Consider the following 14,039-nt stretch of genomic DNA (forward strand, 5'->3'; position numbering starts at 1 on the left):
TTTATTTTGTGAGGACAGCAGAGCATTTGTTGCGGATTGAGCAGCCCAAGGTGAAATATTGCACTCAGTTGATACACAGTATTTCACAAGATGAGCTAAACTGTTTAGCTAGACGCAAGTCAAAAACATACACTGGGGGATTATTTGAATGGCGGACAAAGTGCAAAGTCTGACAAATGCTATTTTTTTTAACAAGGCAAACTTTAACTGTTAATTTAACACCATAGATAATAACTTAAGGGCAAACATTTAGGAGTTGATACTCCCACATAATGATGGCATTTTTATGCACAAGAACTTCGCTTGTTAACCAACTTTGAACAAACATTGATGAGCAGCACATAAACACTCCACACCAGTGATTTTATTCCACATCCTAAATTTATTTTAAAAAGGAAAATAAACAAACAAACAACAAAATTACTTTTTTATTGTCTCATCTCAAACAAAACTAAATAAAAACATTTGCCAAGGCCTTTTTTTCAAAAAAAAAGAAAGGAAAAAAAGAAATCTCAATGTCTAGCAGCATCCAAAAAAAAAAAAAAAAAACATCGGAAGTACCCAGGAATAATCAGTTATAATTTTGTATATATATTTCTCTCATGGGGGTCAGGTTCTATACACAGTACAGCCAATGCAGAACAATTACTCTTTTTTAGTGTGAAAAAACAATATGTAAATCCGAGAGGGGGTTATATAAGCTTAAATAAGAGTTCTTTAGTGAAAGACTTTTCTTTTCTCTGAGGTACTTTACACAGAAACTAACACGTTTTGGCATTGGACCGAGGGTGACTTATGCATCACGCCTCGGCACACTCTGGGATACACCACATAAGAACAGGTTTCCCTTCGGGAGCGAGGGAGGAAGGGGATAAAAAAACAAAACTAAAACTGACACCCTGTAGTTGACTAAAAACTGTACACACTGTAGACATAAGAACAGGACTCCGCAAAGAGGAGGGAGATGGGGGGGGGGGGGGGGGGCTTAAATTGACAACCCAGATAGGGCTTGTGGTAAGAAGGGTGAAAAAGGAAGGATAGAACAGAGAGAAAAGGAGAGAAAGGAGTGAAGGGGGGAGAGAAAAATGGGGTAGAGAGAGAGAGAGAGAGAGAGAGAGAGAGAGAGAGAGAGAGAGAGAGAACAATTCAAACCACTATCCATCCACGTGACCATCAATTAGTTCAGGCACACATTGTTGGGGGTTATTTTTTTCTTTTTGCAAAATAAATATATCAGGATACAACTGCATCATCTTTAACAACATCACAACCAGTGCTATTAATCATATAGAACAGTTTTGTGACTACAAACTCACCATACCATACTTATTGCTGCTAGGCCTCTGAAAATCACAAATTATTTCTTACTGTACAAAACTAATTACAGAGAATGAGAGAGAGAGAGAATGAGAGCGAGAGAGAGAGAGAGAGAGAGAGAGAGAGAGAATTCACATACACAAGGTAAAGCACCTTAGAAATACAAAGGTAAGGACCTGGCAATCTCGTAACTTAACCATCACAAAGGGAAGAAACGACAAAACAAGTCCAGGGTTCAAACGATCTGTAGCATTTCCGTCAGGAAGGTTCAAGTCTCTCTGAGAGACCACAGGTTTAAATGCTTGCGTGGCACAGAAAATATGACTATTATCTTCAGTTACATTCATTTTCTTTTTTTCCTCTTCTCCTCCTTCACCTCCTCCTTTAAAAAAAAAAAAAAACATCCATCGTGCCTGGCAGTGTAAATAGAAACTGTCCCAGAAAAAGAAAAGCACGGTCTTTTCCAGCGTAGCCATTGTTCAATCCCTTTAGTGTCCATTCGCGCCTCCTTCATCCTCATTTTTCTGCCTCACCAAGTCCGCCATGATGCTGATGACTCAGCGTTAGCGTGTTAGCATTGAAACACTGTGGGTTTGGGTGGGAGGATGGGGGGGTTGACATAACTACATTAGCGTTAGCCTTCACTGCCTCATTAGTCCAGACACAGTAGTACAGCTGTTTCCTTTACAGCTAAAGGTAAAATTGTGTGTGTGAGTGTGTGTGTGTGTGTGTGTGTGGCATGGTGTTGAGTGGCATGATGCTTTGTGTCTGTGTTATATTCTCAGTGTGTCCTCCCCTATTCTTGTCCATGAAGATAAGGAACCACTTGGAGAGAGGAGGTTGTGTGTGTGTGTGTGTGTGTGTGTGTGTGTGTGTGTGTGTGTGTGGCATGGTGCTGTAGTGTAGTGTTGCGTTATGCCTCATTTGATGCCATTGTAGTTTTCTTCATGTGTTCTTGCCCATGGTAAAGTGGTGAGTGGTGGCTATGGAGTGATTTGGATGGAGCTGGTGTTGTGTAGTGTTGTATTGAATAGTGTTTTGATGTGTGTGTGTGTGTATGTCTTGTTCGACGTCACTGCGTGTGTGTTCTCAGGGGTTCTTGTCCATGGAGTTGAGGAACCACTCGGTGAAACGACGCAGCTGGGCGGCGGCCGTCTGGCTCTCCTCGTGAAGGCGCATGTTGTCCTGCCTCAGGTGCTGCACCTGTTCCTGCAGCATGGCCTTGTCCTGCTGCTCCTGCGCACACACACGCACACACACACACACACAGACACAGACACAGACACAGACACAGACACAGACACAGACACACACACACACACACACACACACACACACACACACACACACACACACTGGTTAGATTCTGGATTTCTTTGGGCAATCTGTGTTTTATCTTAACCATTTGCCTACTGTTATAAGAGACCCAGTAAATGCAGACTAATAGACTTATTTAGACAGTGTCTGTGTCTGAGTCAATTTACCTATGGAAGAGCATATGGAAGATTTTGGATTGGGTTTTGTGTGTGTGTGTGTGTGTGTGTGTGTGTGCGTGTGCGTGTGCGTGTGCGTGAGCGTGAGTCTCCTTATTCTCATCATGGACGGGAGCTCACATGGATGGTGAGTGTTCTGCTTTGGTATAACCAGTCACAACCCAGTGTCAGTGGAGTGGAGCAGAGCGCTGTGGTGTGGTGTGGTGTGGTGCGGTGTGGTGTTGTGTGGTCATAGAGGGTTGTTGGTCCGGTAAGAGCCCTTACCTTTCTGAGGTCACTCTGCAGCTGCCGCAGGATCACCTCCAGCTGATTGACTTTACCAGTGAGTAAGGTAGGGGAACCAACCCTGGAGACAAAGGGAAAACACTGTCAGCATCTCTGATCTCTTTTTTAATTCACATTCATTTAACTATTTGTCATCATTTGGGAATTGATTTATCACTTTTTATTTGAAATTGAAAATATAACATGCAACTATGAAACTGACAGATGTGATACTGTTGATAGATAGATAGATAGATAGATAGATAGATAGATAGATAGATAGATAAATTATTCATCTCGAGGGACATTTTAATATGGTTAACATATGGTATGGTATTAATATGGTTAATATGGTATTTTAATGGTGCTGTTCATTTTCCACATACGTCATGCATATGGCTTTGGAAACAATGCGATCACGCATTCTGATGTTACTGGATTTGAGACAGAGATGAGACCGTACCAGACAAGATGCATTACTGCTATAACACCCCCCCACTGAACGAAACTAGGTTAGCATCTCCAGCGTACCCTTGGCACCACAAGGCTTGATGCTCCGCAAACACGACAAGCTGCCTGACGCACAAGTTCAACTTAAGTGTTTACAAAGCATCCAAACCCTCGTGAGGCTCCCCAGTAAAAGTAAACCAGTGGGTGGGAAAAAGAAAAAGAAATGTTCACCTCAAAGAGTTATGGCTTAAAAATGAAAAAATGGTTCAGGCCCAATGAGTCTGTAAGACATCCACCCTTCCCTGCACAACCCTCCTCGTCCCTGGGCTTACCCTGTGTCCAGTGCCGGGCCCCCTCGGGTGTGTGGCCCGTGGCTCAGCTCAGAGGACATCTCCAGTGCCTGTTTGGCCTGCTCCGCCTCGCTCAGAGAGCTCGGGGAAGGACTCTGGTCTGGAAACAACAAATACGAGGAAAGGATTTAACATTTAGCATCCTTGAGCAGCACAGGGTATGTTACTTTAGCACAGGGTTACATTAGCACCAGGCTCCAGACTCGCACACATCTTTATAGAATTGATAGACTACAAAGCATCGGATGATGGATCATGTTAGCATTTGGCTAAAAGACTTGTAGGTAACATAGCATCAGATGATGCTTCATGTTAGCATTTGGCTAAAAGACTGGTAGGCTACATAGCATCAGAGGATGGTTCATGTTAGCATCTGACTAAAAAACTGGTAGGCTACATAGCAGCAGAGGATGGTTCATGTTAGCATCTGATAAAAAAAAATACTTGTAGGCTACATAGCATAAGAGGATGGTTCATGTCAGCATCAGGCTTGTCGACTATACAGTGCACAGAGGATGTCTCACGTTAGCACTGGGCTTAAGACCTGTAGACTACACAGGCTCCAGAAGATACATCAAGTTAACACTGGGCTTAAGACTCAAACACCACACAGCATCAGCAGTGACTGATACATCATGTGAGTGTCAACCTAAGGGCTTGTTAATTTCTGTATTTTTCTGAGGACACGTTTATTTTTAAGAGGAGGGTTATGTTTATTTTAGCGCTACAGTACGAGATTGTTTTTGGTGCACTCTCGCGCAAAATAGCATAATGGAGGAGCAGCCTTATATGTTCAAGGCTTCGGTGTTGCATTATACATGCAGGGAGGAGGGTGACAGGATGGTTAAAAAGGTCCCGCTTTGCCACCCTTACGGATTGGGAAGCTGTGAATGCATTTTTAAACGGAGCAGAGAGAAGGGCTGCTTTATCGCACTCTCCTTCTTACAACAAAACAGAGTGGAGCGAAAAGAATTGTTACACTTAAACACGACGAAAGACCTGCACTTAACTTATCTGCGTAAGCGAAGGAGGAGATAGAAAATGAACCCCCTCCGCGCTGCCTTAGGGAATGAAGGTAGATTGATAATCTTGTGTTGCATAACACTGGCCTAAAAAACTTTGCATTGGGCCTACGGGGACAGTTCGCACAGGAAGGGAAACGATGCATTGAAAGCACTAAAGGAAACTGTTAAAATTTGCCATAATCAAGCCTTACATCATCCCTGTAGGTCTAGAAACATCTGCATTTCTTTGCAACATCGGATGTAATAAGCACTATCAAGCGTTCAGTGATCAAACACATCTTTAGTCTTTATTGTACCTTGATTGTTGTAAGTCGCTTTGGATAAAAGTGTCGACTACACGATTAAGTGTAAATGTAAATGTAAACAGTAGGCTACCCCAGTGTACCCCACACGCCACAGGACAAAACACTAATTTCATTCTGACCTGGAAACGCATGACCATAGCAGAGCCTCAAATAGACTTATACAGTGGAGATTGTTTATCTCCTCTCAAGGGGCGAGAGGGGAGAAACATCTCAGCAACATTCAAGTGGAAAACGATATATGCACAATGAGAGAACCAGCAGAAGGTATCAGCAGTTGGACTGACGCACAATGATGAATGATTTGTTTACGTCTATGACAGAGGAGAAACGTGTATGCCAGGAGCGAGGTCACGTCTCTGGAGACCACACTCAGACCAGCGCTAAAGGCTATTGCTGACTCTTCGGCAAGGTCAATCAGGAAGCAGGTCTAATTTTTCAGGGGTTATGTCACAGGCTATATGGGTTATCAAAGGATGGTGCAGACCTTTCGCTATAGCTAATACTTGGTATTAGTGGCAGTGGTCTGACTTGCCATTGATCAAAGGGGTTAAAAAACTAACATCACCTTTTGAAATGCGGTGCTAAATTAAGCTAGTTAATATAGCAGTGGACAGCAGGTTAGATGGTTCTACAATATTTCTACAGTGATTTCTTACTTTCACCTAGATATAATCTTTTTCCACAAAGACGTTTGGCCTCCTTGTCTAGACCCAGACCTGAGAGGATGAGATCACAGATAAACTGAAAGATAGGCGGATGGAAATACAACACAGAGATCAAATAAAAAAGCCTTACAGGAATAATGATGACAGTAGTCCACCAATTGAACATACAATGGAAACACACACACACACACACACACACACACACACACACACACACACACACACACACACACACACTCTCTCTAATAGTGCAGCACCTTATCCATGTTGACACTATCTGAGGTGGCAAAGTCACCAGTTCATAAGCTGCCCTGGTCCCCTACTTCCTCCCTCTCTCCACCGCTCCCCTCTCTCCTCTATCCCTCCTTCTCTCTGCCTGTATCCTTCCCTCTCCACAGCTCCCCTCTCTATCCCTCCTTTCTCCTTGCCTGTATCCTTCCCTTTCGTCACCGCTCCCCTCTTCTCTCTATCCCTCCTTTCTCCCTGCCTGTATCCTTCCCTTTTGTCACCGCTCCCCTCTTCTCTCTATCCCTCCTTTCTCCCTGCCTGTATCCTTCCCTTTTGTCACCGCTCCCCTCTTCTCTCTATCCCTCCTTTCTCCCTGCCTGTATCCTTCACTCTCTCCACAGCTCCCCTCTCTTCTCTCTATCCCTCTCTCATAAAGGGCAGATGGGATCAAACATCCACTTAAGGTTAATAATGGAAACAGGGCTGGTTTTCACACCCTCTTATAAAACACCACTGAGAGGTGATAATCTACACACACACACACAGACACACACACACACCCTACCTCACCTGCACTCACTCAGAAATCCCCCCCACTACCACCACCACACACACACACACACACGCACACCCCCCCCCCCCCCCCCCCCCCACACACACACACACAGACACAGAGACCAAAACAATCCAAAATCCTCAACAACAGACACACCAGACTCACAAAAATGCATTACCTTCCAACAAGAGAGCATTGGACAGCTCTGAAGAGGGGAAAAGACAGAAGTAAAGAGAGAAGAAAGAGAAGTAAAGCTCTATACCACAACGAGGGCTTCAGAAACATCCACATCGCAGAGCTGCTGAATGATGGGAGTCATGTCTGCTTTGGTTAGGGAAGTGTCAGCCGCAACACCTGGACAACCTTCCCTGACCATTCAAAATATGACTCTGTGACATGTCTTTGATGTCTTTGACTTCCTATCGTCTGAGTTGCAATGTGTCTATGCAATTAATACCACATTATGATTTTGTTTTTGCAAGATATTGTAAATCTTTCCACTCCACTGATATTATGTCATGATCATGATAGCTAATAGCCTAGTTAATAAAGCACAATCATATATGCAGCTAATAACCCCTCAAGGCAATAGGATTTATAGCGAGAGCTTATATAACAAGCATGCAGATTGCTTTTCAGTTCAGCCAGCAGTCCAAGGGGATCTAAGCATCAGCTGAGTAAGTAAGCAGGGATATGAGTGCTGGGACTAGGCCTTCCCTTAGGGAACACGTAGGCAATTACAAGCAGAAGCATGCATGCGCTCACTGTGCAGCCAAGCTGCTTGGAATTAATCAGGTCTTGAGCAGAGACAGATGTAAACTAACATATATCTCACAGGGAGTATACGCAACTTGTCAAGGCAGCTTCACACACACACACACACAGACACACACACACACACACACACACACACACACACACACACACACACCCAGGCAGATGAAGGTGTGGATTGTGTCGCACGTCGCACTGTGGCGGTGTATGCGTTTTGTCACGAGGAATTGCGCAGGATGTGACAAAACAACACCAGCGCCTCACACTTTGGGCACTTGTGCCATTAGCGCACGCTCCCATCGCCACCGTAGTATGTGCCACCCTGAAATAGGAACCGAATCTCGGAGGCAATTAGCATCTTGCTAATGGCAGCAATTAGCATGTAACATCTTGCTAAAACCAGAAGCGCTCGTCGACGGCGAGAATAGATGGGGCAGGAGGGGGGAGAGTATAGCGTGTCTGTGCCAAGGTTCTGGTCTGGTCTGATTCGCACACACTTGTGACAATCTGGTTGTTACGCGAGTGAGTTGTCAACAGCAGACTTGCTGTCCCTGTTCTGGCCTCAGTTGTCCTGCGTGCATGTTCACTCTGTGGGTTTGGAGGTTTGCGTGCCGTCTTTGGTGTCCAAACAAACATAGAAACAAACAAAGTAACTAACAGTGGCATGCCGAAAGCGAGTGAGTGGACAACATGAGGAAGAGAGAGAGAGAGACATAGAGAGAGAGAGAGACATAGAGAGAGAGAGAGACAGAGAGAGAGACATGGAGAGAGAGAGAGACATAGAGAGAGAGAGACATAGAGAGAGAGAGAGACATAGAGAGAGAGAGAGACATAGAGAGAGAGACATAGAGAGAGAGAGTGACATAGAGAGAGAGACATACAGAGAGAGAGTGACAGAAACAGAGAGGCACGACACAGTCTCCGCATTCTCTGACAAAAGTGGCTCAGAACTTATGCATTCAACCAATCAAGCACACACACGCAGCCACACACACACACACACACACACACACACATACACAGGTATATACACACTTTTGCTGACAGTAAGTAAATTGGGTCGTATTTGTGGCTGTGCTTGTGATAAAAAAGGTGAAAAACAACACTAAAGGCACTCACTTTGCAAGGTTCTATTTGTATTAAGAGAGAAAGAGAGAGCGAAAGAGAATAATGTCTGTGTGTGAGGGGAGATTAAGTTGTATGTGACAGAGAGAAAGTGGCAAGGGAGTGAGACTAAGTGGGGATACAGAGTGTTAAGTAGTAACAATGGATAGTGAGTAATTAGTGAGAGAGACAGAGACAGAGAGAGAGAGAGAGAGAGAGAGAGAGAGAGAGAGACGGACAGAGAGAGAGAGAGTACATGTAAGTAAAGAGCCAAAATGGGGCCAGAGCAAGACAATATGTGAGTGACAGACGGCAAGAGGGAAAGGACAAAAACGGCTAGCCAGAGCGGACAAAAGGTGACAGGGTAGCTATAATTGCTCTTAACTAAAATGGGCCGAGGCCTGAGATGTGTAATTATGGGTGGCTCTGGTCCGAAACCAAAGCCTCTCTCTTTCTCTCTCTCTCTCCCCTTAAGTGCTTTCGTGCTGGGCCTCGCTCGGCGATAATGGCTTCATTTCGCTCCCGCACTGAAAATACACTCAGCATCTCCTAATTAACACCTAACGGCAAAGCGGATCCCGACACAACAACAACAGGAAGACAGAGGGAGTGGTGAGGAAGGAAGGAGAGAAAGAGAGGGGGAAGAAAGGGAGGAGAGTAGGAAAGGGGTTGGGAGTCCTCAGGTGACGCAAGAGATCTGGGACTGACTGGTAATCACTGACTATTGTTATGAGAAAAGTGCACGCAATATCCACATTGAATATATGTAATTTGGTGTAGCGGTACTCGTCATACAGTCAAATGTTTACTTTTTTTTGTCTACAGACAAGGCCTAAGCAATTAAGGCACATCACACAAGCTGCCGTTTCAATATAGACCCTATCGATTTTCAATCTAATATGGACCCTATCCATTCACGATCCAATACGGACCCTATCAATTCAGGCCATTCATTAGATATAAGCCTGTCACTGTAAAGCCATTTTATAGGAGTCAAATAAAAAAAATACAAATAATTGTATTTGTATCATAAATAATATAATAAACAAAACTGTACACATCTGGGGAATTGCACTTAGTTACGGCCAAAAACCAAACACAGAACAGAGTCTTTGACTAAGCACATTTTGCTTTTCGGAACAGACGGGCGGTGTAACCTTACACCAGCGAACAAGAACGAATGCAAATGGAATCCCTCTGTTGTGTTTTTTTTTGTTCCCTTCCTCCCCCCCCCCTTCTCCTCAAGCGGGCAGCCGCCTAAGTGGTCACGCTCGGCGACTTCTGAACACATGGAGAGCAGGCGGGCAGGCAAGTCAGACCGCAGCAGATGAGCCTGAGTAACAATCTTAACAGCCGTGCTCAAGAGATCCGCAGACCGTGGGGGGGGGTGGGGGGCTTGCTGCTGCTGAGCTGGGAGCCACGGCCGTGTCGGCCGACTGTCGTTTCGGACGTCCTATAAAGCGTTGAGTCAGCAGCGCATGCCGCTCCAGCAGGACGGGGACCGTCACGCTTCATATGCCGCCAAACGAGAGAAAGCCGAGACGCTGAGGACGTGACTCACACACTTTACCGGAGTTGGTAGACGATTGCAACACTGTTGCACAAGCCCATAGTTTTTACAGGTTACAAGATAGTATCTTTTCCCAGAAGTTGGGTTTGCAGTCAAAGCTTTATACTATAGACCCAGATTTATGGGTAGGTGAGAACGTGAGCAGAAATTTGCCTTTTGATGATTTGTCTTTTCAATTGGTCTTGCCTTGCCATTTTCCTCTCTTGCCTTTAGGCACATCAACCGAGAGACGATGTGTCTCAGATAACCTATCCAGGTTTAATGAACGTTTAAACAAAGTACACTACAATATACTGTAATACAGCACATAGCAAATACACATGTAGTTTCCCCTTCAAATACTGAGAGAGTGAGGACCACATGCAGTTGTCCTCCCTCTCTTAGTTGCTATGGGGAAGCACATTACAGTACAATACAAAGAAATAAACAGCAGTGGATTGCGGATGGTTTGCCCTTGAGGAGTGGAGGCTTGTGAGGTGAAGGAGAGGGATGATGGGCGCTGGTCAGCAGGGCTGGGGGCAGGTCTTACCTTCAAACGCCCGGGCGGCATCGACCAGGTGGGACCAGTCCAGCCCCCCAACAGGGTCCGGCAGGGGCATGAGCCCGGCCTCCGCCAGCTTGGCCTTGTCCGCCAGTGAGCCGTCCGAGTACCAGAGGTCATCTGTGGAGACAGGAAGGTCAGGGGGGGTTAGGGGTCGGAGGTCAAAGGACAGACGAGGGGCAGATGGATAGATTAGCGGGACGACAGGTTGGGCAAATGTCCCCACCTCCTACTGCTCCCCCCATGCTTGCATGTCATTCAGACTTTTGATTTCGTTTGTTCTTTCTTTCTTTCTTTCTTTCTTTCTTTCTTTCTTTCTTTCTCCCTCCTTTTCTCTTTGTCTCGCAACTCCCTCTCTCTCACCATCACAATCCCCATTTTGACTGCTCATTTCCATTAATGTCAAACAATTCTCTCTCTCTCTCTCTATCTCTCTCTCACAAGGTTCAGTATAAATAGGCAAAGCCATCATGACCGATGATGCACCAGGATCTTCATATAAAATCGGCTATAGCCACACAACGTTATCCCTCTGTCTCTTTTTTTGGCTCTCTTTTGCCCCATGTCTGTTTCTGTGCTTTTGACTCACTCACTCGTCAGTGGGGCCAACGAGAGGCAGCTGGAAACCTACTGAACTTCAAATGAAGACGGAGGGGTATATGAGGATATCTCTCTGTCCCCTGCCACTTCAAAAGTCTATTTGCTGAGGAACCGTTTTAATTTTGATGCAAACGTCACACGCTCTCCAAACACTTAAAATATGTCTTGATGTGGCAGACGGAATACATAAATATATATCAGCCGATCCACAAAGCCAGAAATCAAAGGCGAAAAAGAAAAGCGCAGACGGAGAACACTGATTATGTTCATGCTCTCGCCTTTTGCTCTGCCCCTACTGTCGTGAGACGAATAACAATTATCCCCACCAAGAGATCTTCCATCTCTCTCTCTATCACTCTTCCTCCCTCTCGTTCTATCCATCCATCCATTTATCTATCTATCTGTCCATCTACAGAAATCCTTTGACCCACTTGCACTCATCGCACTCAGAGGCACGAAAAAAAATAGAGTTAATTGCTCATTTTTCCTGAATAATAATTGCCCGAAATCTGGCCCTAATGGAAACGCCTCTATGTGAGAGAGCCCACCTTTGCCTCCGGCATGAAATCCCAATGAGGCCTGCGCCGATCTAGGACCTCTGACTAACAGACAGGCAATTAGTCGGACACCTACGTCCACCCCGTCTGATTGCACTGAGTGAGGTTAAAAATAGAGGGCAAGATCCATCCATTCATTCCTCTCCTTATTATGGTGTTTTTTTAAGAAAAGAAGTGCTTTTAAAAAATCTGGACAGGATGACCACGGGGACCGGGGGGGGGGGGGGGGGGGGGGGTCCTTCTGCGGTGTAGTGGAGCGTGGTGGTGCTTGTGTGTGTCGGAGTGATTAGAGGACAGTTTCTGGTCACGGCCTGTTAGAGACACACTGCTGCAGCTCCTCTGCTGGGTCAGACTGGGCTACCCAGATGGAGAGAGAGAGAGAGGGAAGGAGGGAGGGAGAGAGAGAGAGAGAGAAAGATAGAGAGAGAGAGAGAGAGAGAAAGATAGAGAGAGAGAGAGAGAGAGAAAGATAGAGAGAGAGTGAGAGAAGGAGGGAGGGAGGGAGAGAGAGAGAGAGAAAGATAGAGAGAGAGAGAGAGAGAGAGAGAGAGAGAAAGATAGAGAGAGAGTGAGAGAAGACTCATCCCTTCCCTTTCATTTTTCGTTCTTGTTTCCTCTGCTCTCTCTCCCAGGGAGTAAGAGAAAGAAAGACAAGTTCTCCCTTTTTTCTTTGGTCTTCTATTCTTCTTTTCTCTGTTCCATTTTAATGTCCCTTTTTTATTTGTGTCTTTCTTTTTCCCGTTTCCTGCTTCTTCTCTTTCGCCTCCCTCTTGCCCACTCACAGAGCTAGACTGAGAGGAAGCTAATGTACAGTATTTTACACAGATGGATTGAGTTGCTTTCCCTTTCGTCTCTCAATCCACCCCCCCCCTCTCTCTCTCCCTTCCCTCGCTCTTTCCATCCCTCTCTCCCCGGCTGTCTTTCTTTATCTCGGTCAGTAATTCATTCACTCCACTGGGCTAACAGAGAAGACCGGAGAAGCTTGCAGTCCTCTACGCTAGCAGACAGTCGTGGCCTTTTCCCCCCTTTCTTTCTCTCTCTCTTTCTCTCCTTCTCTCTCTCTCAAATCCACTTCTTCAGATTGCATTCCCCTCTTTCTTGCATGATTCATTAGCTACTCGTCCTCTCCATTTTGGTTGGTATTTTTTCCCTACTGCACAATGAGACAACTGCAGACTTTACTGGCATGAGATGCAATTCCTCAATGTTGCTATGCCGATGTAAACAACCTTCCAAAGTGTTTCACCGATGTTGTTTCCACCGTTCTTTGTGTAATCTTTGTTTTCAGTATATTTTGTGGCATCCTCCTTTCTCTCTCTCTCTCTCTCTCACACACACACACACACACATCACCTCTCTCACTTTCTCTGTCTCTTTCTTCCATCCTGAGCCAGAGTGGAAAGTGTTTTGAATAATGGATGATTTCTCTCTCTCTCACTCTTCTCTCCCTCTTTGATTGTGTGTTAATGAGGTGAAAGAAGTATGTGTGTGTGTGTGTGTGTGTGTGTGTGTGTGTGTGTGTGTGTATGTGTGTGTGTGCGAGTGCAAGTGTGTGTGTGTTGCCTGGGAGGGTGTTGATTACATGTAAAACGCACTGAGCAGTGTGCATACGGGTGTTACTTTTGATATGAATGTTTTTGGTCATACTCAATATGTGGTTTTGTGGAATAGATAAATTAATGCGATTTGAGATACCGCTGTCTGCCTGTCTAAGCCATACACAGGATTGTTTGTGTGTGTGTAGGGTCATATTTGGGACAACAGGCTGTGTGCTGCCAAATAATATATGTGTGTGTGTGTGTGTGTGTGTGTGTGTGTGTGTGTGTGTGTGTGTGTGTGTGTACATACTCATTCATTCTGTTGGCCACGTGTACGATCTTTGGCTGTAGTCACAGCACACTTGTGCGTGCATGTGTGTGTGCGTGCGTGTGTGCGTGCGTGCGCATACTTACTCTTGAGCTGTCCGTCGGCCATGCGCAGGGTCATGCGCGGCGGCAGCGTGCTGTGGTACGGGGCGGCGCTGCCGAACAGGATGTCGGCGGGCAGCGCCTGGTCCAGCATGGAGCTGCGGGAGCTGGCCAGGGAGAGCGCCCTCCGGTGGCTGCTGCACAGGCTCTCGTCCGACAGCGTGCGGTACAGCGTGCGGTGAGGGGACTGACCCACTGCAGTGGACTGGAGGGGGGGTGGGGGGGGGGGGGGGTGGGGATGGGGACACGTTCATTGAGACCAGCATTGACACC

At 45.8% G+C, this 14,039-nt stretch overlaps 1 protein-coding gene across 1 annotated transcript in view; it reads right to left on the reverse strand.

The window, feature by feature from the left end:
• Positions 1 to 441: 441 nt before the first annotated feature.
• The window catches only part of LOC143118909 (signal-induced proliferation-associated 1-like protein 2), a 102,755-nt gene continuing 89,157 nt past the window's right edge, over positions 442 to 14,039 (reverse strand). Inside the window, exons 16-20 of the mRNA XM_076280049.1 lie at positions 13,752 to 13,971; positions 10,631 to 10,762; positions 3,857 to 3,974; positions 3,075 to 3,156; positions 442 to 2,553 (exon numbers count right to left, since the gene is read on the reverse strand). Of these exons, the coding sequence (XP_076136164.1) occupies positions 2,407 to 2,553; positions 3,075 to 3,156; positions 3,857 to 3,974; positions 10,631 to 10,762; positions 13,752 to 13,971 (699 nt within the window). The 3' untranslated portion in view covers positions 442 to 2,406. The remainder of the gene's footprint in view (positions 2,554 to 3,074; positions 3,157 to 3,856; positions 3,975 to 10,630; positions 10,763 to 13,751; positions 13,972 to 14,039) is intronic.

This window comes from Alosa pseudoharengus, unplaced genomic scaffold (genome assembly GCF_046254945.1).
Source record: "Alosa pseudoharengus isolate Yale_2024_CS ecotype anadromous, Long Island Sound unplaced genomic scaffold, YU_APseudo_1.1 YU_APseudo_1.1_scf_1, whole genome shotgun sequence".
Taxonomy (NCBI): domain Eukaryota; kingdom Metazoa; phylum Chordata; class Actinopteri; order Clupeiformes; family Clupeidae; genus Alosa; species Alosa pseudoharengus.